This window comes from Saccopteryx bilineata, chromosome 3 (genome assembly GCF_036850765.1).
Source record: "Saccopteryx bilineata isolate mSacBil1 chromosome 3, mSacBil1_pri_phased_curated, whole genome shotgun sequence".
Lineage (NCBI taxonomy): Eukaryota > Metazoa > Chordata > Mammalia > Chiroptera > Emballonuridae > Saccopteryx > Saccopteryx bilineata.
Window position 1 is genome coordinate 168528551 of NC_089492.1, and position 20709 is coordinate 168549259.

General features: G+C 41.6%; 1 protein-coding gene and 1 pseudogene across 4 annotated transcripts in view; both read right to left on the bottom strand.

Moving 5' to 3' along the window:
• TBC1D8 (TBC1 domain family member 8) overlaps positions 1–20709 on the bottom strand; it is a 166374-nt gene that overhangs the window by 47290 nt on the left and 98375 nt on the right. For all 4 annotated transcript variants that reach the window (XM_066268227.1, XM_066268228.1, XM_066268229.1 and 1 more), the window contains exons 3-5: positions 11952–12070; positions 8918–9146; positions 5451–5691 (exon numbers count right to left, since the gene is read on the bottom strand). In XM_066268227.1, the coding sequence (XP_066124324.1) occupies positions 5451–5691; positions 8918–9146; positions 11952–12070 (589 nt within the window). The remainder of the gene's footprint in view (positions 1–5450; positions 5692–8917; positions 9147–11951; positions 12071–20709) is intronic.
• LOC136328674 (vacuolar protein sorting-associated protein 26A pseudogene) lies at positions 2824–3403 on the bottom strand (annotated as a pseudogene).

Sequence of the window (20709 nt, forward strand, 5' to 3'; positions counted from 1 at the left end):
CTCACAGATACCTACATTTAAAACAAATGCTCCAGCACTTGGTACATGGAGCCTTTTGCCAGTAAATAAGTTGATGACAGACCATTCTATCAAAGTGCCATAGCAGTAAAACAAGTTTAAAAAAATGTAATTTGGGTTGCTTGACTTACCAATTAAGTAAGGCTAACTGACGAGACTTGTACTGAAGTATATGAAAAATATTGGTACAGCCTGACCAAGCAGTGGCACAGTGGACAGAGCTTCAGCCTGGGACGCAAAGGACCAGGTTCAAAACCCTGAAGTCACCGGCTTAAGCAAGGGGTGACTGGCTTGGCTCTAGCCCTCTGGTCATGGCATATATGAGAAAGCAATCCACGAACAACTAAGGTGCTGCAACAAAGAATTGATGCTTCTCATCTCTCTTCCTTCCTGTCTGTTCCTATCTGTCCCTCTATCTGTCCCTCTCTCTGTCTCTCTCTCGCTTAAAAAAAAAAATACTGGTACAAAAACTAGTGAACCATAAGTGAAAGCAGCTCACACAGGTGTCACTGTCGTCCCTACCACCACTTAAAGTATATTTGAGATCAGACCTTATGCAGACAGATGACTGCTGCCTTCTTTTTTACAAACTTTGAACAAATGACTTGAATTTAGCATCAAAAAAAAAATTTAAACAGAAGAGGTGAAATTTAAAAATGAGTTTGAAGGAGCCAAAATTCCAATTAAACAAACACAAAATTGTCCAGATCAGAATAACTATACATGCTTTTAACAGATTGACCTAAATCCCCTCATCCTCAAATTGTCCCTTGAAAAGAGAATATTTGTGAAGTCAGAGAATTATATATTTTTGTGTGATAAGAAGATTCCTTAAATTAAAAAAATCAAAGTATTAATGAAAAAGTATATAGTTTTAATAAATTCTGAAATGCCAACATAGCAGACTCCACATTGCAGAAAACACACAGTGGGCCTGCTGGATAGTAGTTGCAAAATGGTTACTTAACATGACAAAAAAGAAAAAAGGGCTGTGATCACATGCTACATATTCCCTTAGGAAAAAATTTAATATTCTTACCACAGAAGACTTCACAGAGAACAATCAGGAAGCCACAGTGGACTCAGAAGGACCTACAGTGAGACATTCCATATGCATTTCTCAAAAACATGTAAAATCAGAACCGTGACACTCAAAAATAGTGACATGCCATGTTTTATATCTCTGCAGGATGTAGGGGCCATTCAGGTTTTCTAATTTTATTTAAACACAAAATATTTTATTTTCATGTAGAAAATAAGAGATAACCATTAGCATATAAAAGGAGAATAAATGGGGGTGGGGGGAGGGAGGACGCAGGAGGGAGGGAGGGAGAGAGGTAGGGGGAGGGGGAGGGGCACAGAGGAAACTAGATAGAGGGTGACGGAGGACAATCTGACTCTGGGTGAGGGGTATGCAACATAATTTAATGACAAGATAACCTAGACATGTTTTCTTTGAATATATGTACCCTGAATTATTAATGTCATCCCATTAACATTAATAAAAATTTATAAAAAAAAAAAAAAAGAAAAATGAATGAATAAATGTTTCTTGAAACACCTGATTTTTAAAAATTTAAAAAAAAAAAAAAAGGAGAATGGATTTATAATCCCAAGGAATAAAGAAAGAAAAATTAGGTTTTTTCCAGTCTACCTGAATCATTACCAGCTAGAAGCAGCGGTCATTGGGACTTGGACATGAGCTGCAAAGTATAGAATGGTGACAACAATTCCAGTGCCATACGGACTTTTCCTGTGGGGAACTTTCCTGGACTCCTGCTCCCTGTGACAGCTCCTAACAGACTGAACTGTGGTTGGGTTGCATTTTTCAGGGATTTGGCATGGTGAGGGGGCCAACTTGGACTTGGGGAACATGTTAAGGACACTACTCATTTATGGATTCTTGCTGTATTGGCCAAGAGTTTGCTTAAAGGCTTTTAATCACTGTAAAAAAAATAGAGGACTAGATGAAGAAGATGGGGCACATATACACCATGGTATATTATTCAGCTAGGAGAAATGGTGACATTGGATCACTTATAGCGGAATGGTGGAGTCTTGGTAGCATTGTGTGGAGTGAAATAAGCGAATCAAAAAAAAACAGGAACTGCAGGATTCCATACATTAGTGGGACATAAAAGCGAGACTGAGAGGCATGAACAGGAGTGTGGTGGCTATGGGGGGTGGGGGGAGGGAAGGAGGGAGAGGGGGAGGGGAGGGGGAGGGGTACAGAGAGAACTGGATGGAGGGTGGCAGAGGACGATCTCTCTTTGGGTGATGGGTATGCAACATAACTAAATGACAAGATAACCTGGAAATGTTTTCTTTGAATGTATGTACCCTGATTTATTGATGTCACCCCATTAAAATAAAAATTTATTTATATTAAAAAATAAATAAATAAATAAATAAAACAAAAAGCCATGATTTATATATATATAAAAAAAAAAAGAAAGAAAAATTACAAATACAAGCCTACTCATGTGAAAATCTTTAATGTTTACACTGATGTATGAGTGCTTATCACCAAATCAAGGTATGTGGTAAAAACAAAACAAAACAAAAGGCAGCTTAAGAAAGTTCCAGTGCTTCAAAGAAATAACTTTTTTTATGTATGTACACGGAGAATATTTAGTTCTATCATTAAATAAATACAGCACTGTAGGATAAAGGAATACTTATAAATGGAATCTTGGCCTTTTCCCCGTCTACAGGCTGTACCCATCTCTAACCTGCTTAACTTAATCTCAATGGTGATGACTTTTTGTTTTTCCTTTTTTTCTCCTATTCAATTCACATTTCAGACTATTCAACCTCTGATTCTGGTGATTCAAATTGCTGGTAAAAGTTTGTTCTCTGTTTCCTTAGTTTTTCAGCTTTTCTCCATAAAATGATCTGCTGTTTGGAGTACCTTCTGTCTTCCTCAACAAGGGCTGGATTCAAAAACTGACGTACTGAAAATTTTTTGTTCACATCTCTAACTGTTGAAGTTGACTTATGTTGCTAAAAATAGTCTTCTTGGACTTGGAACTGATTCCACTTTTACTAGTGCACATCCATTATTTCTATTAGCCATTATTTCTGTTTCTGTTGTGGTATTGCATCTAATTCCTATGACCTCTCTTCTGATCAGTTGTAATTCCATATATTGGATTTCCATTCTTACTAATAAGAAGTAAATTTTCCCAATAATCATATCCTTTAAATGACACATTTATTATATTCAAATTCTACATGTGGATAATCTTCAATACCCACTTCCATCAGGCTAGGTAGCAGCATATTCTTTTACCCATTCTGCCCGTCTTCCTATGGTCACCTTAAGATAATACCTCAAGCAGGCACTGACATTGATGTAAAATACATGTAGCTTTCCAACTTGCATCTATTCAAAACCGTAACTTCTGCTCTGGATCAGGTCTCCAGGTAAGGCTAGTTCTTTTACTCATTTTACAAATCCGTATTATTCCTGTCATTGAACAGTTCAATTCTAATTCCTTGGTGCTCCAGACTTCTTTTGGGCAGCTTAAAGTCTCGGTTGGTATTTCCTGAAACAGACTACCTACCATAGAAAAAATAATGTTCTTATACTGCCATTCTCGGTTTTCATTTCTGCCATTTTCCTTGTTTCCCCATCATTAAGGATGCTGATCTCACAAATAGGACAAAAAGCCACCAAGAAAACACAGTCAGCACCATGCTGCCACACTCTCCCCACTCCTCTGCCCACAGGAGCTCCCCCTCTCACTTTCTAATAGTTCCCTGGGTAGAAGGTAGGGGGAAGCCTTGTAGAAGCCACCTCATTCTGAAAACTGCCAACACTAATGAATTTTCTTCCAAAATGGATGATTTCACCAAAAGTGACCCAAGAGCTATAGGCCTTTGATCTTCCTCTTCTTTCTTCATGAAAACTCTAAACACACTGCTGTTCTGAGACCACAAATAAGAAACTTTCCCCAAAATGTTCAGAGAAGACAATACATGTGTTTAAAGGACTAATAGAAATGTTAAAATAGATAAGTAATTTAAAAAAATTTTAATGACTAGTGGTTCGTAAAAAAAATTAAACACAGAATTACATGATCCAGCAATTCTACTTTTGGTTCATCAAAAGAACTGAAAGCAGGGTCTTGAACAGATAGATGTATGCACTTGTGTTCACAGCAGCAGTCATCACAACAGCCAGAAGGCAGAAGCACTTTACAATAGCCATAGATGGGTGAACAGGTAAGCAACATCTAATATATACATGCAATAGAATGTTCACTGGCTCTTAAAAAGGAAGGGAATTCTGACACAGGCTACAACAAGAATGAACTTTTGAGAACATTATGCTAAACAAAATAAGTCAATCACATAAGACAAACAGTGCATGATCCCAATTATAAGAGGTCCCCAGAGCAGTCAAATCCATAACAATAGAAAGTAGAATGGTGGTTTCCAGGAGCTAGGGATGGAGAAGATGGGGAGTTGCTCTTTAATGGGCACAAAGTTTCAGTTTTACAAGATGAAAAGAGTATGGAAGATGGATGGTTGTGATGGTTACACAAGAGAAATGGACGTGAACACAACAAGAGAAATCTACCTGATACCACTGAACCATACATTTAAAAACGGTTATCATGGTAAATTTTATGTTATATGTGTTTTACCAAAAGAAAAACAATGTTTTTAATGACTACTAACATTCAAATAGAAGTGAGGATTCCATCACTTCATCAAAAATATCTAACCAGGAAAGCACTTTACAGGTTAACTTGTTTTTCAAAGGATACTTTTGTAAGAGTTCCCCCTTTGTGTCAGCTCTGCAGTTACCCAATTTGAACCACAAAGCCAAAAATCTCAGAGGAACTCAAATACCACAGTTAGAACTGTAGATAGCAAAGTTGAAAGACTTTAATGTAACAAATAATTCAACACCTCTTCAACTACCTCACAAGTCTCCATGAGGAGTATCAATTTGGAGCAAACAATAATGGTAACGACACTAGTAATCAGGCACATTTCTAATGATAAATTTGTACCAAAATAAATCCAGCAGTCCTGAAAACATTTTCTACAAAGTAATTTAATATGAAAATATAAATTTTCTTAATGTTCACTAATAAAGCCCAAAGCTGAACAAAATTCAATCACAAGACTACCATATTTCATTTTTAGAAGTATTTTTTAATGAAAACCAATTTTGAAATAACATCTGAAAAAAGAAGGAACTGGATCCAGAAATCAAAGTCTATGGCCTAAAGGAAATGGATAACCATTATTGCCAATTACTGTATCTCTGTCATGATGAACAACACAGGAAAATCTGGATTCTGTCACAGGGGAAATTTAGATCCAATATAACTCAGGCTAAGAAAGCCCAGGTCAGTGAAGGTGGCCCGCGAGCTTGGTTCCTGTGGGTGGGGACACCTGGGACTGGAAGTGCTCACCTCTTGGTGATCCGGCTTGGCTCCTGCAGCTCTGGGTCCAGGTCAAAGCCCTCATTATCCAGCAACCTTCGCAGTGTCACGTCGGCCAGCTGCTCCATCAGCATGAACACCTCTTCAAGGTTCAGGAACATGGAGAAGTCCCGCTCCTTCCTGTGCGTTGTAATTCGGATAGTAGCCGTCAAAAAGACGTTGGATGTTTTTTCTAACTTCTGGATATCAACCCAAGGGACTACAAGTTTAACTAGAAAGGGAAAAAAGCAAATACATATTTTAACTCAAATTTTACCCCAAACTTGTGTGCAACAATAACAGTTCAAGGCTTTTCTTACACTAAAATGCAAATACCTTTGAAACCAGAGCAGGAAAGAACAAGCAGAGAACTATGTGACAGTTGTATGTTGGAACACAACTCTTGTTCTAATGATTTCCTTAAAGAGTTAAGTAAAACTGCCCAAGTCGCTAGCTGTAGCACATGTATAAGTGACATCATCCTGAAATACCAAGTTAATAACATGAAATTTTTCTCAAAAATACTTAAACTTAACATATTTCCAAAATATGAAGAAGATGCATTTATTGCATAAGCTACTAAAAAAAGTGGGCAGAAAAAGATTACTCATGATCTCATTTAAAAAATGGGCTTAACATTTAAACTGGTCAAATCATAGTTGTAGACTTAGAAGCCAGGGTACAAGTATTGAATAGTTTTTATGGAACTCTTATTAAAGTAACGCAGTACTTTAATAAGACAGACAGTTCATTTTTAAACATAAGTGTTCTATTCTCAGAAATGTTTCCAATACACTGGTAGCTAGGCTAGGGTGCTAAGCAGAGCAAAAGGAGAAGACACATGCATAACAAATGTTATCAAATGTTGACAATCATTTATTTTTCCCAAATTTTATCATTCTAACAAAATTAAGTTTAGTGACAATGATTGGTAAATATTAGAAAATAAGTAATTTTCCTTTCAAATAAAGAAGGGGATGATTAAGTGTTTTCCATTCTACCATTTCGTTCCATTTATTTTGCAATGTCTTCAAATTTGTTAATAATTTTTAAAGGCCACATTTCTATATTAGGCAAGAGCAGTGATAATTTTCAACCTTTTTCATTTCACAACACACAAACTAATAAAGTTCTGTGGCACACTAAAAATGTATTTTTTTTTACCAGTCTGACAAAAAAAGGTATAATTTTGATTCATTCACACTGGATAGTTATTGCTATGTTGGCTGTCGTCATTTTTTTTATTTGACAATCTAAGGAAGAGGTCAGTGCCCCTGACAACAGTCGGGTACTGCAGGTTTAAAATTTTTTATGGTACACAGGCTGAAAATCGCTGGTCTAGAGAATAAGCTACTTCTAGTTGCGTTCACATAAAGTCCTTCATCACACAGGTACACACACACACATTATCTACACTATTACCTTTCAACAGCCCTTCCCTGAAGGAACTTGTTCAAATAATGTGTAAACAAATAAACACCTGTGACTTGACAGGATTCAAGATAGAATCGCAATCATGATACCCATTTTAAGGAGAACAGGGAAGGTCCCTGGAAATGATAAAATCTGAATTGAATTCTAAAGGATGAACAGGAGTTTCCAAACATATATAGAGGCCCTGGCCGGTTGGCTCAGCGGTAGAGCGTGGCCTGGCATGCGGGGGACCCGGGTTCGATTCCCGGCCAGGGCACATAGGAGAAGCGCCCATTTGCTTCTCCACCCCTCCTCCTTCCTCTCTGTCTCTCTCTTCCCCTCCCGTAGCCAAGGCTCCATTGGAGCAAAGATGGCCCGGGCGCTGGGGATGGCTCCTTGGCCTCTGCCCCAGGCGCTAGAGTGGCTCTGGTAGTGGCAGAGCAACGCCCCGGAGGGGCAGAGCATCGCCCCCTGGTGGGCAGAGCGCCGCCCCTGGTGGGCATGCTGGGTAGATCCCGGTCGGGCGCATGCGGGAGTCTGTCTGACTGTCTCTCCCCGTTTCCAGCTTCAGGAAAAAAAAAAAAATATATATATATATAGAGAGAGAGAGAGAGAAAACGGTAAAGCAAAGGAAAGACCCTGTGCTAATTTAAAAAGCATTTCAGACAGTAGAAGGACAAGGATAGCCAAGGTCAGGTCAGGACACATTCTAGGTGGGCCAGGGAGGGGCTGTGCATAAAGCATATGGAATGGAGCAGATCAGTGAGGCTGGCGCCTGGGAGAAAGGATGGCAGGCAGGAAAGCTGGGTGAAGCAGAATTCAGGAGGTGCCCACCCTTCAGTTAGAGTTGAAACTATAAACTGAAATACAGGAAAAAAAAAAAATTTGTGTGTGTATATATGTAAACTACACCATCCATACCACACTGCATGGCCACTTGAAACAGTATTTGGTTCTAAAAGAAGTTTCAGTGTGAATAACTTTTTTTTTTAATTTTATTTTATTTTATTTATTCATTTTTAGAGAGGAGAAAGAGACAGAGAGAGAGAAGGAGGAGGAGCTGGAAGCATCAACTCCCATATGTGTCTTGACCAGGCAAGCCCAGGGTTTCGAATCGGCGACCTCAGCATTTCCAGGTCAACGCTTTATCCACTGCGCCACCACAGGTCAAGCAGTGAGAATAACTTTTTAAAAAACCAGTATACAATCAACACTTGTGGCTTTTCTTTTTCACCTTGGGATTCTATTGCCTACTATAGTAACTATCAATGGATAAATGTGTGGAAAGTAAATCACTGCCTGAATCTCAAGTGCCCCAGGTGAAGAATCCACCTTCTAGAAACACCTGTCTGTCCAGCTCCTCTTCCAGGAGCAGTCATGAGGTTCAAAGCTGGGGATTTGGGGGATTTTAAAAATGGCCCGTCTTAAGAAGCAGCAATGTGTTCTGCTCCTTTAGAACTACTGGGCCAGGCCTGACCTGTGGTGGCGCAGTGAATAAAGCGTCAACCTGGAAATGCTGAGGTTGCCGGTTCGAAACCCTGGGCTTGCCTGGTCAAGGGACATATGGGAGTTGATGCTTCCAGCTCCTCCCCCCTTCTCTTTCTCTGTCTCTCTCTCCTCTGTCTCTCTCCTCTCTAAAAATGAATAAATAAAAATTTTAAAAAAATTTAAAAAAAAAAAAAGAACTACTGGGCCATCAGTTATAACATTGTGTTTTCAAAGCAATACACAGTAGTAAACCCCCCCCCCAGTAGCCAGATGAAGTAAGCTACACAGAAATGTTTCTTAAGGCAGTAGGAACAACGAACTCTCATTAAATCAAATCTACTTAGTGGTAATAGTATATATAATTAAATATAATTTTCTGTGGAAGTTATTTGGAAATTAATTATCACCTGTTATCATCTGAAATGCTGATTTAAGTTTTTTGTGGTCTGACTCTTTTTGTTAATGACTTCTCTCAGGACCAGTGCTAAGAACCACAAGGGCCAAAATCATCTGTGAAGGACCAAACCCCTCCCGAACCCAGAGCCAGCCCCACTTACGTTCCTTGCCCAGGAAGAAGGAGTAGAAGCAGAGGTGGTTGATGCTGAGGTACAGCCAGCCCTGGCGAGGAACCCTGCCCTTCCAGCAGCAGCAAGAGTAATACGTGATGAGCTTCTCTGCCTCCGGAAAGTTGAACCTGGCCTCAAACTTGACCAAGGCCTCTCGAAACTTTTCGGGCTCCTCTTCCTGCTTGGCAAGCCGACTGCTTGTCTCCTCTGCAATCAAAGCCTGACACAGAAAGATCAAGAGCCTTTCAGGAAGAATAAGGCAGGGTGAGGAGGAAGTGATGGTGGCAGAGGTTGGGGCAGGGACAGAAGCAGGAAGGAGTCTTTACTGCTCAACCACACACATGCAGGATGGATGAGAACAGCTCACCGGACTGTCTGTCCACCCTCCAGAAACACAGCCACAGAGGGTAAGAAACAAGATGGGGAGGAGAGCGGACATGGAAATCCAAGAATAGGTCTTTCATTTGCCCACTTACCAGTCATGAGGCTTGAGGCGAATCACTGACTGCTAAGTGCCGGTTCTCCAACAAATTACTACTGTATTATACCTGCCTACTCTTCCATACACTGATATGAGGATCAAAGGGTTAGCATGTGAACTCGATACATCAGCCCTGAAGAAATACCCAGGTTGGAGTTAAAAATTAGTCTTTTAAAAAGAACAATCTTGGCCCTGACCGGTTGGCTCAGTGGTAGAGTGTCGGCCTGGCGTGCAGGAGTCCCGGGTTCGATTCCCGGCCAGGGCACACAGGAGAAGCACCCATCTGCTTCTCCACCCCTCCCCCTCTCCTTCCTCTCTGTCTCTTTCTTCCCCTGCCACAGCCGAGGCTCCATTGGAGCAAAGTTGGCCCGGGCGCTGAGGATGGCTCTGTGGCCTCTGCCTCAGGTGCTAGAATGGCTCTGGTTGCAACAAAACGACGCCCCAGATGGGCAGAGCATCGCCCCCTGGTGGGTGTGCCGGGTGGATCCCGGTTGGGCGCATGCGGAAGTCTGTCTGACTGCCTCCCCGTTTCCAACTTCAGAAAAATACAAAAAATAATAATAATAATAATAATCTTCCTCATTAGTTTCAAAAATTTTGGTATAAAGCTAATGTCTGCCTAACTCTGTGATACCTAATATATTTCGCTGTCACTATATATGCTATAGTGTTCAATGTAGAAAAGGAGCACCCTGGTTGAAGTTCCTGAGGTTCTAAACAATATTTCCAAAGCAGTCTAGAGTTTTCTAGATTCATACCAGCACTGAGACAGCACTGAGAGGAATCTACATAACAAACTGTACTAAAATAGTCCTTATCTCTCATTAGTTTCCCCCATTCATTTATCTTCCAACAGTTTCCACCCCTAGAAGCCTAAATTCCTTTTCCTTTGTCTTGTCCTCTCTGCAAATATATTGTTCTTTATTAAGATTCTATATAAGCCCCAAGTTCTCACAACCCCTTTGAGTTCCTCATCACCAAGTTTCTTCAGTGTATGCATGATTCATATGTTAATAAACTCTTTTTCTCTTGTTAATCTGACTTTTGTCAGTTTAATCTCCAGGGCCACAGCCACAAGACCTAGAAGGATAAAGGAAAAGCTTTTTTCCTGCTCTAAAGCCACAGAGCCAGAAATTAATTTCCCTCCTCCAAGTTAAGAAGAGAAACATCTAAATAAATAAAAAGACCACTACTCATATCAGACCAAAAAAATGGGGGAAAGTGTGCAAAATAACTGTGAAACGGGTACTTCTGTGACTAAATCCATGGCAATCTGACTCAGGAAACCAAGTCACAGGCAGTCAGGCCAGGCCGAGGTACAGCCCACAGGCTGTACACTTCCCCACCACAGCCTCTCACCTGCTAACCCAGTAAGTCAGAGGTCATATAAGAGGACACCAGTCGCCTGACCTTTGGTGGCGCAGTGGATAAAGCGTCGACCTGGAAATGCTGAGGTTGCCGGTTCGAATCCCTGGGCTTGCCTGGTCAAGGCACATATGAGAGTTGATGCTTCCAGCTCCTCCCCACCTTCTCTCTCTGTCTCTCTCTCCTCTCTGTCTCCCTCTCTGTCTCTCTTTCTCCCTCTCTCCCCTCTAAAATGAATAAATAAAATAAAATAAATTAAAAAAAAGAGGATACCAGTCAACACAGCTCCATCCTGGCTAGATTCAGAATACCTGTTTTCTACCTGATCCCACAAGTATCCCCAATTCCAAAAGGAAAAGAATGCTTCTATACAGGCCCTTAAAAATCAAGAATTCACTTTGACATCCTTTTCTAAAAGCCTAAGCATTTAGTGTATGGGAAAGGCAAACATTTGAAGAAAAAAAAAAACCAACAAAATCAATGGGTTGGAATATTTTACCGTATAGGAGGAAACCTGTATTAAAGGCTACTACTGTGTGATAGTGTTTAATAAGAAAGTTAAATTCAGAATAAGAAGCAGTATTTCCCTGCTTGATAGAGTTTTTAAAGCAATGACTATTGACCATATTATTGCAGTTATGTAAGATGTAATTCATAGCAAATATAAACAGATAATCCTCAAATTGTCTTCTCTTGCCATCTCAAAACTTAATTGGCTTCAATTCCATTCAATTAACATATTTTAAAAATAAATGTCCAGTTGTAGGAGGAGACAAGGGCTAGGTCCAACAAAATAAAGAGTCATAAGATGTCACAACTACAAAAAAGTTAGTAATAACTAATTTAAAAGTCAAATAAGATTGTTGTTCTACCAAAAGATGAATCTTAATATTTTTTTTCCTGAAATGAAAAAATGACCTTCACTTCTGTGCAGGATAACAAAAACTTAGGCCTAAGAATGAGGGTTTTTTTTAATTTTAGGTATATTTTGCCAAACTGATGCTGCAATGTTGAACAGGTAACAAGTAGAACTCATTTGGCTTTACGTATTAAGCCAAAAAGTTCAGTTATAGTGGAGAAAACTCTTAGAATGGAAATAAAAATGCTTTAGTGTTCAAAATGTTTTAAGGAAATTATTAAAAAGAAAACGAGGGAAAATGTTACAATCAAGACGCCTACCTTTACCTTTCCTTTAACGAAACTGGCAATGTCCTCTTTGTTATCAAAGACAGACAAGGTGTGGAGGAGGTTTTGTTCCAGCCAATCCCAGTGCTGGTTTATTTCCTCTAATGTTGCACCTGGGTTAGAACAGAAAAAGATACAGGAATTAAAAGACAAAAGTAATTCTCGCCTGACCAGGTGGTAGCACAGTGAATAGAGCATCAACCTGGGATGCTGAGGACCCAGGTTCAAAATCCTAAGGTCACTGGCTTGAGCGCAGGCTCACCAGCTTGAGCTTGGGTTCACGGGCTTGAGTGTGGGATCATAGACACCACCCCATGGTCACTGGCTTGAGCCCAAAGGGGTCACTGACTCACTGACCACCGCACCCCCCGTCCAGGCATGTATGAGAAGCAATCAATAAACAACTAAGGTGCCACAATTACTAGTTGATGCTTCTCATCTCTCCCTTCCTGGTTCCTCACATCCTGGACAACCGTTTGCCAGCTAACAAGGAAGGAACTCTCCACAGGAGCCATGCTTTTCCCCCCATACCACAGCACTTGGATTTGCGGACACATTTCCCAATGTCACAAAAGTGAGCCAGCCAACCATTTGGGTTACCCTTGAGACTGCTGCCTTCCTAACACACAGAATTCCTATGGCCTCCACACAGATGACAGTAATATCTGTAATTACACAGCTATTCCAAGGACACAAGCCCCTAGCAGTAGAGTAGTTCTCAACCCTCTCACAGTGTTTCAGAATGAGGGCCCTCAAAAGGACCTCAGACCAGTCACAGAGGAAGAGCCTCTTGAAAAGGCTTTGTTGGTTGCTTGAGGGCATTACCACTTGTAACAGGCCTGGATGAGTGTAATTTCCAGGTTTACAAATTTGTACTCCACATCTCTTACAAAAATATCCCTTAAAAATATTAAAAAGAGCCTGACCAGGCGGTGGCGCAATGGATAGAGCGTCGGACTGGGATGCAGAGATTGATGCCTCTCATCTCTCTCTGTTCCTGTCTGTCTGTCCGTGTCTATCCCTCTCTCTGACTGTCTCTGTAAAAAATAAATAAATAAATAAAAATAAAATAAAATGAGGTTTCATAGTATAAGTTAAAACAAATACATAAAAACATTAAAGTGTATATAGTTAATTTCTTTCAAAGGCAACAACTACAAAAAAGTCACCCTAATTTTGAAGCATTAAGCAATACTGTTAACAAAAAGCTTAGCTGTTTTAGTTATCTATATTCTCTCTCAAGCAGCCTTCTTGTCCTCTCCACTGAACAATGGGCACCTGGGCACAAAGGCCAGCTCCTAGCAAAGGACCTGGCACATAGCAGGTGCTCTGTAAAGTCCATGTACTTGAAGCAAGCATGGTTCTGGACAAGAAAAGGCACATGTGCATCAGATATGTACAGAACTAGATAAACCAAGAGAGCCAGATTTTCAATATGGGAAGCAGGAGATATTCTAACCTCAAGGAAATGACAGGTTACCAGACAAATCACAGTGCAGAAGAATCTCACCAATGTGAGGGGCATGATGGTCAACAGGGCCACAAACCACTCATTACACAAAAGCCAGTCCTCATTTTAACACTGAACTTTCTCTCCCTGTGTGACTAGCAAATTTCCTCTCCCCAGAGTATAAATGCATGTGCAGATCTTATAAATACCTCAAGCATAAAAAGGCCACAAAACTCACTCTGGGTTTGTGGATGTGGGGTCAGGGAATAGGAAGAACATCTGTATGAGGATTGTTCTGAACAGGCAGTTTGAGATGGGGTAAATAGAAGAATATAAGAATACCTCATAAGGAAGAATGAGAGTTTAAAACTGGTATTTATTTCCTTGTAATCTCCCAAGATTTAGGCATCGCATTGCCAAAGCAATGTCCTTCAGTCATCCCTAAAGCCAATCTTCTCATCCGTCATGGGGAGGTGGCTCCAGGCTCTCTCCCCGCAATGTCTCTGTTCACAAGTTCAGGACCCCCAAGCCCTGCACTAGGAGCACCTGGTCAGCATCTTAATCAGCGTGGGCTGCTGTAACAATATACCACATATGGAGCCTTAGGCTAGCAGTTCAATATCAAGGTTTTGGCAAATTTTGATCCTGATGAAAGCCCTTTCCTGGTTTGTTGACAGCTGCTTTCTCACTGTGTCCTCACATGGCAGAGAGAAAGAAAGATGTCTGATCACTCTTCCTATTTGTATAAAGACATTAATGTTATCATGAGACCCTATCTGAAAGGCAGAAACCACAGGAAAAACCAAAAACTCCAGGCTAGTGTGTTCCAAAAGGAAAATTTATTTTAAAAACGCCTTGATGCAAGCATACAAGTGGGCTGAGACCAGCCAAAGGGTGTCAGCCCCGAGTTGTAAGGGGTATTAGATACAGGGAATTTGCTGGCATGGGGTTTGTGCACCTGGGCAAGCTCAAAGTAGCATATGGGGGCTTCTCTGCCCTTGGTTACTGACTTAATGAGGGGATTTCTGCTGCAGAGACACAGTTCTTTGTTGTAGCACAGACTTGGTGTCCTTGGTAAATCCTGAAGACAGACAAGAGGTCAGAAATCTCCCAGGAATAGCTGGGGGCCTGAGTCTGTGCACCTGCTTTCACAAACAACGATTGTGATTTTAAACTCCCCTAATGGTCAGGTCCCTCCCCAATGCAAGCTTTCTCAGATATTTTTGTAAAGGTAAGCTTTTGCTACATTTCAAAATGAAGGCCAGGCAGCTATTAGGAGAGAGAATAACAAGCAAATTAACGCTATCTTTACAAAATGTTTGGGTGAGGGGAATGAGTTTTACAGGGGCTAATTTAACCCTAACATTACCTTCATGACCTCATGTAAACCTAATACCCCCCCCAAAAGTTCCTACCTCCAAATACCATCACATGGGGTGGGGTGTAGGGCTTTACCATTTTTTTTGAGGGTTACAAGTAAGTCCCTAACAACCAGTGGCCCTACTCAGCTCTCCATCAATCCTACCTCCCTTGTCTTGCTTTTTAAAGATTAATAAACCCAGGAAGCAGCCCTGGGTTTAGGGCTTAGGGTTAGGGAGAGCTGGCTCTGGAGTGATGGTTACGATCCTCTTGCTCTCTGCTTCCTGCCATCTAGGAGGGCCTCTGTGGTGTCCAGGAACCCATAGCCCTTCAGATTCCCCATTCCTCTTATGCAAGGGAAAGATAATTTTGAAATAAAATCAAACCAAACAATTCCAGCCTCTACTATATGATTCTCTTGAAGCTTCCAAATGTTATCTACCTGAACTTTGGACCCACACTACCTGCTTAGGCATACATTTAGTTTACCTGCTTCTTGCTTAATTTTCTTTGATTGTTATAAGTCCGCAGATGGCAACTGTGTAGGTATCGATCACCAAAAACAAACAAAATACACCCAAATCTGATGAGTCAGCAGTGGTGTTTTGCTGCAGGCAAAGCACATCACACAATTTCAAGAGAGTGCCTGGGTCTTCACTGACGCAAATAAATCTGCACAGGTACCTTCTGTTGCTGACGTCTCTGCTTCCTCCTTTCTGGCATTTTCAGGGTCTCTTTCCAGATCTCTATCCATTTTGTATCCATCATAATAAAGCCAACTGGTCAGTGTGACCAGGCTGTGGCATAGTGGAAAGAGTGTCAGCCTGGGATACTGAGGACCCAGAGTGGGCTCACCAGCATGGGCTCACCAGCTTGAGCATGGGGTCGTCAGCCTGAGTATAGGATCGTGACAGCATGGTCACTTACTTGAGCCCAGAGTCACTGGCTCAGCTGGAGCTCCCCAATCAAGGCACATATGGAAAGCAATCTACGAACAGCTAAAGTGCTGCAACTATGAGCTGATGCTTCTCATCTCTTTTCCTTCCAGACTGTCCCTGTCCCTTTCTCCCACCCTTACCTCTCTCTTACCACACACACTTAAAAAACAATGGTCAGAAAAATGTTTTTAAAAGTATATTTATTGGCTTTCAATCTTTTGCTGTATATTTTCATATACATCCTATCTACATTAAAAAAAAAAGACCTGAAGAAATAAGAAAGAACAAGAGAAAGATGAAATCTCACCTTTATGACCTTCTATTCCAAACTTTGTCTCACTGATGTGCAATGCAGACTAAATGAGGAAACGGAGGCTCCAATACTTTCCCAAGCTCACATGCATCATATGAAATGCAAACCAGGGTAGCTCATTCTCTACAGCCTTTAAGTATCCTGTAGTCCTCCCACAATAAGCCCTATTTCAATTCTTCTTTTTTTTTTTTACAGTGACAGAGAGAGTCAGAGAGAGGGATAGATAGGGACAGACAGACAGAAACGAAGATCAGTTTTTCTTTGCAACACCTTTGTTGTTCATTGATTGCTTTTTCATATGTGCCTTGACCATGGGCCTTCAGCAGACCGAGTAACCCCTTACTCAAGCCAGTGACCTTGGGTCCAAGCTGGTGAGCTTTGCTCAAACCAGATGAGCCCACACTCAAGCTGGTGACCTCAGGGTCTCGAACCTGGGTCCTCCACATCTCAGTCCGACGCTCTATCCACTGCACCACCTCCTGGTCAGGCCCATATTTCAATTCTTAAGTAACATTTACATTACCCTTCGGCCCAGTACTTCCTGTGCCCTGACACAAAAATACACTACATTTCTGTATCCACAGTAGGAGTGAGTTCTCTTCCTGAGGTCCCATATTCCTGGGTGACATGAAGTGTTTTTTATTGATCCTGCTATTGAGCTCCTAGAGCCAAAATAGTTAACTGTTAACAGCTAACCATAAGAGGCTGTCTTCCTCAACTGATAACCACAGATACCATGAATAAATTTTAATCAAGTTCTAGCACAGTTCATCATGTGAATTAAGATTTGAGATAGTCATCAAAAAATTAAACTATTATTCTATAAAACATTCTCCTACCTACTGGGGAGGAGCTTACAATAGGGAAAGATAATTCTAAAACAAAGGTTACATTAATATCTACCCTGTTACCCTGTTCCTGAATAGAAGACATACTTGTATGACTCTCCCAGCAAGGACAATTGGTATGATGAAACTCTTCCACTCTATGGTCATATATTTCCTATAGAAGTTGCCAAATGGCCTGGAAATTTTCCAAACTATAATTTCCTCTGCAGGGAAGTCTTATGATGGGCTTCAAAAATATCATAAATTAATGCAAACCAATAGCATGCCTGTGACAGCCAAGGACTAGAAAAGAAAGTCTTCCCACATACATGACATATCAAAACTCTGAGCCTCAAATTTTCTGTTTCTCAAATTTCATGAAGAGGCCCATCAGAAAAAAGCTTTAAAAAAATGAAATAGAACAGAAAGAATAAAAAATAGAATGTATATCACTTTATAAGGGTAATCACTGACTTGTGAAATATTTGTTAGGGTTACGCACATACACATAAATATATTTCTGTCTGTCGGTCATGCTCAAAAGAAGGTTATGGATGTGTAAGTGACTGGAAATGGAAAAAGAAGAAAGTGAGAATCTGATATCTATTTAAAGGTCAGATAAAAAGGCTACAAATTAAGTCAATATTACAGCAGTATTCCCACAGCTTCTGCTGTGAGCCTTCCAGGACAGAGAGTGGCTGCAGTTATGGCCTGAATTTGTCATTCCAAATTCACATGATGAAATCCTAACGTCCAATCTGTCCATATTTTAAGACAGGAACTTTAAGGGGGTAATAAGGGTAGAGCCCTGATCCAATAGGATTGGTGTCCTCATAAGAAGTGAAATGCACACCAAGGATGTGCTAGGAGAGGACAGAGAAGAGAAGCTAGCTGTCCATAATCCAAGCAGAAAGGCCCTTAGGAGAAATCAATCCTGCCAGCAACTTGATCTTGAGATTTGTTGTTTGACCCACCTGTCTATGGTATTTTGTTGGGAGTCCTAGACCATGGTTGGCAAACTCATTAGTCAACAGATCCAAGTATCAACAGTATAACAATTGAAATTTCTTTTGAGAGCCAATGTTTTTTAACTTAAACTATATAGGTAGGTACATTCCTTATTGAGGTAGTGCCTGCACGTGGTATTTTGTGGAAGAGCCACACTCAAGGGGCCAAAGAGCCGCGTGTGGCTTGCAAGCCACAGTTGGCCGACCAAGATCCTAGAAGATTAATACAAGCCTCCAAAACCAAAGGTTATAGGAATACTGTGGATTATAACAGAAGTTTTAATAGCAAAATCACACTTTGTTTTATTAAGGCCCTTATGTAGGGAATTACTCATCTAACCTTGAAGCCTCTTGGATTGGAGAAGTTTAGTTAAAAATTCTGAGTGAATGTCTCTTGGATGCAAACACCAAGAAACGGTCTGAGTGACCTTTGTGTAAACACAACGGAATGTATGTGAACGGGCGTCAGAAAATTAGACTAGAGGTTCTACATTGCCCTTTCCTTTGTGCTAGTTAATTAGCAAAAGAAAAAGAATGTACTGACCCAAATTAACCCTTTCTTCACATCAGCAAAATGACCATTAATCATTCCTTCCCCTTTATCACCTGGCCTCCATCCCTTGTAATCCTGTTACCTCTGTTCTGCTTCTGATCAATAAAAGCTAAGGAAAAAGAAAATTCAGGACTTCTCTGTCTCTCTTGGCAGGCCTCCCCTTCTTCCTCTTGACATCAGTTTGTGTCTTGAGTAGGTTTTTCCACGTGACACTGGTAGCTCCCAGTGGGCTAGAATACTACAACTGGTGACCCCGATGTGATCCATCTGTGGAATCCATCTGCGCGTGAAGAGGAGTTTTCCGCTGCATCTTATGAGGAATTCCAGTAAGGAACAGTCCCTACTCGCCTTGAGGAAGGGAGGATGCACGTAGATCAGAGAGGGGTTTCCTCATGGGACAGGAGCTCACCAAGCAGCAGTGCATTTATGTTAGAAATTTACAACACTTGCTCCACGCTGCTCAGTGTACTGTAAAGCAATTGTGTATGTTCCTTTGAGTAGAAGAGAATTAACCTACATGAAAAATTTCCCTGACTTTATCTGGGACCCTAATGGGTTCACAAAGTGTAAAACTAGTAGCCACGGCCATCATCACAGCCGCCAGGCCCATGCAGGTTCTCATAGGATTCAGACAGACAGTAATGAAACAACAGAGCCAAGAACAGGTGGGCCATTAGCTTTAATCCTAGCTTGCACCTGGTGGGCAAGAAATACACACAGTGGAAAAACACTTCCCTTTCCATTCAGGGCTCCCAAAGCCACTGACTTACCCGAGTATTCCTAGAATCAAAGGTTTCAACCACACCAGCCTTATTCACCTCTGTTTCCCATCTCCTTCTCTCTGCACAAACTGGCTTCTCCCTCAGCACTCCACCATCTTGGCTGCTTCTCCTGGCCTCCTCCACGTGGCCTTTCTCTGCTCTCTCACAGCATGGGCTCCTCCTAGAAAGTAATCACTCTTCCCTCTAACAATGTGATCTCTCCTTTTTAAAACATTTTAACACAAAAGCCCTCCCCCAACACATATTACCATAATCACGCCCATCCTAAGCAAGAAGGGCAATTAATATTATTACCTGAGTGATGGCTTCCACGTGGGCAGCGCCATCTTTAACAAAGTGAACATAATATATTTTATCTGCCCAACAATTCACCCATATGCTCACTTTACTACCCACAATCTACATCACCGGCATCCCTGTGCAAGGAAATTAGGCACATTACACAAATTACAACAACATGACAAATCATACAATTTCAACAATTACAAAGGTACATCTCACCAGTCTCTGAGCACTTTGCCCAAAAGTGCAAAATGTCCTCGGACTTCTTTCTAGCCGTTTGAAAGGCTTCCCAGGGCAGGGGAAGGGCCTCCATCAAAGCTGCCTCCCACCCCCATCAGGGTATTTCACATTGTACAAAATCCGTAAGTCCATCCAACATAGGAGCCAGTGCCCACTCCGGTCATAGTTCAGGAATCAGTCCAAGCACATGCGGCCTCAGCCACCCCCCTAATTCCTGCTGTCCTGGCAGGTCTTACACTGTCCCAAAGAAGAGCACATGGCAATGGCAGTCGGCATTTCCATCTCTGCTCCAGAGAGCATGATGGCATCCACCCTTACGTTCCCAAATTGCAGACCTACCAGGGGCATAGTAAGTACTCTTTGCTGCTGGGCTCTCACCTTCTGGATACTGGATCGCAACTCCAGACCGATTCTCCTCATCCTCCAAAGAGGAACTGAAAATATCAGTTCCTGCTGCCGGGCTCGAGCTTCAGGCAGCCGCTGCCTTCTTCTCCGTAGGCTTTGCAGCCCCGATCTTGGCCTCAGTCCTGGCCTCCTGCTGCTGCTGGCTCTCCACAACGTCTAGAGCAATCTGCAACCCACGAACCTATGATTCCTCCTCCAGCAGCTGCTGTATTTCCAAGTGAATCTCACAAACCTGGTCAGCCTCCTCCGGTGCTTCCTCCAGCTCCAGGGTCGGCATCTCTTTCTCCCACGTTTGCTCCAGCTCCTTCCACTGCTCAGCCTGCTGGCCCCAGGCAGCCTCTTCCACAGAGCTCTCGGTTTCCTCATGCATGGATGTAAAAGTCACCCAGCCTATGGTCCTCCAAAGGACAGCCATGGGGAACCGTAACAGCAGCCAGTCCTCTACATTCAAAGGTGGTGGTGGCTCCAAGCCGATCTGTATCAAATCCTGCCACAGACTACACCAAATGTAAAGCCAGTAACCATGGCCATCATCAGAGCCGCCTGGCCCGTGCAGGTTCGCATAGGGTTCGGACAGTTGGTAATGAAACAATGGA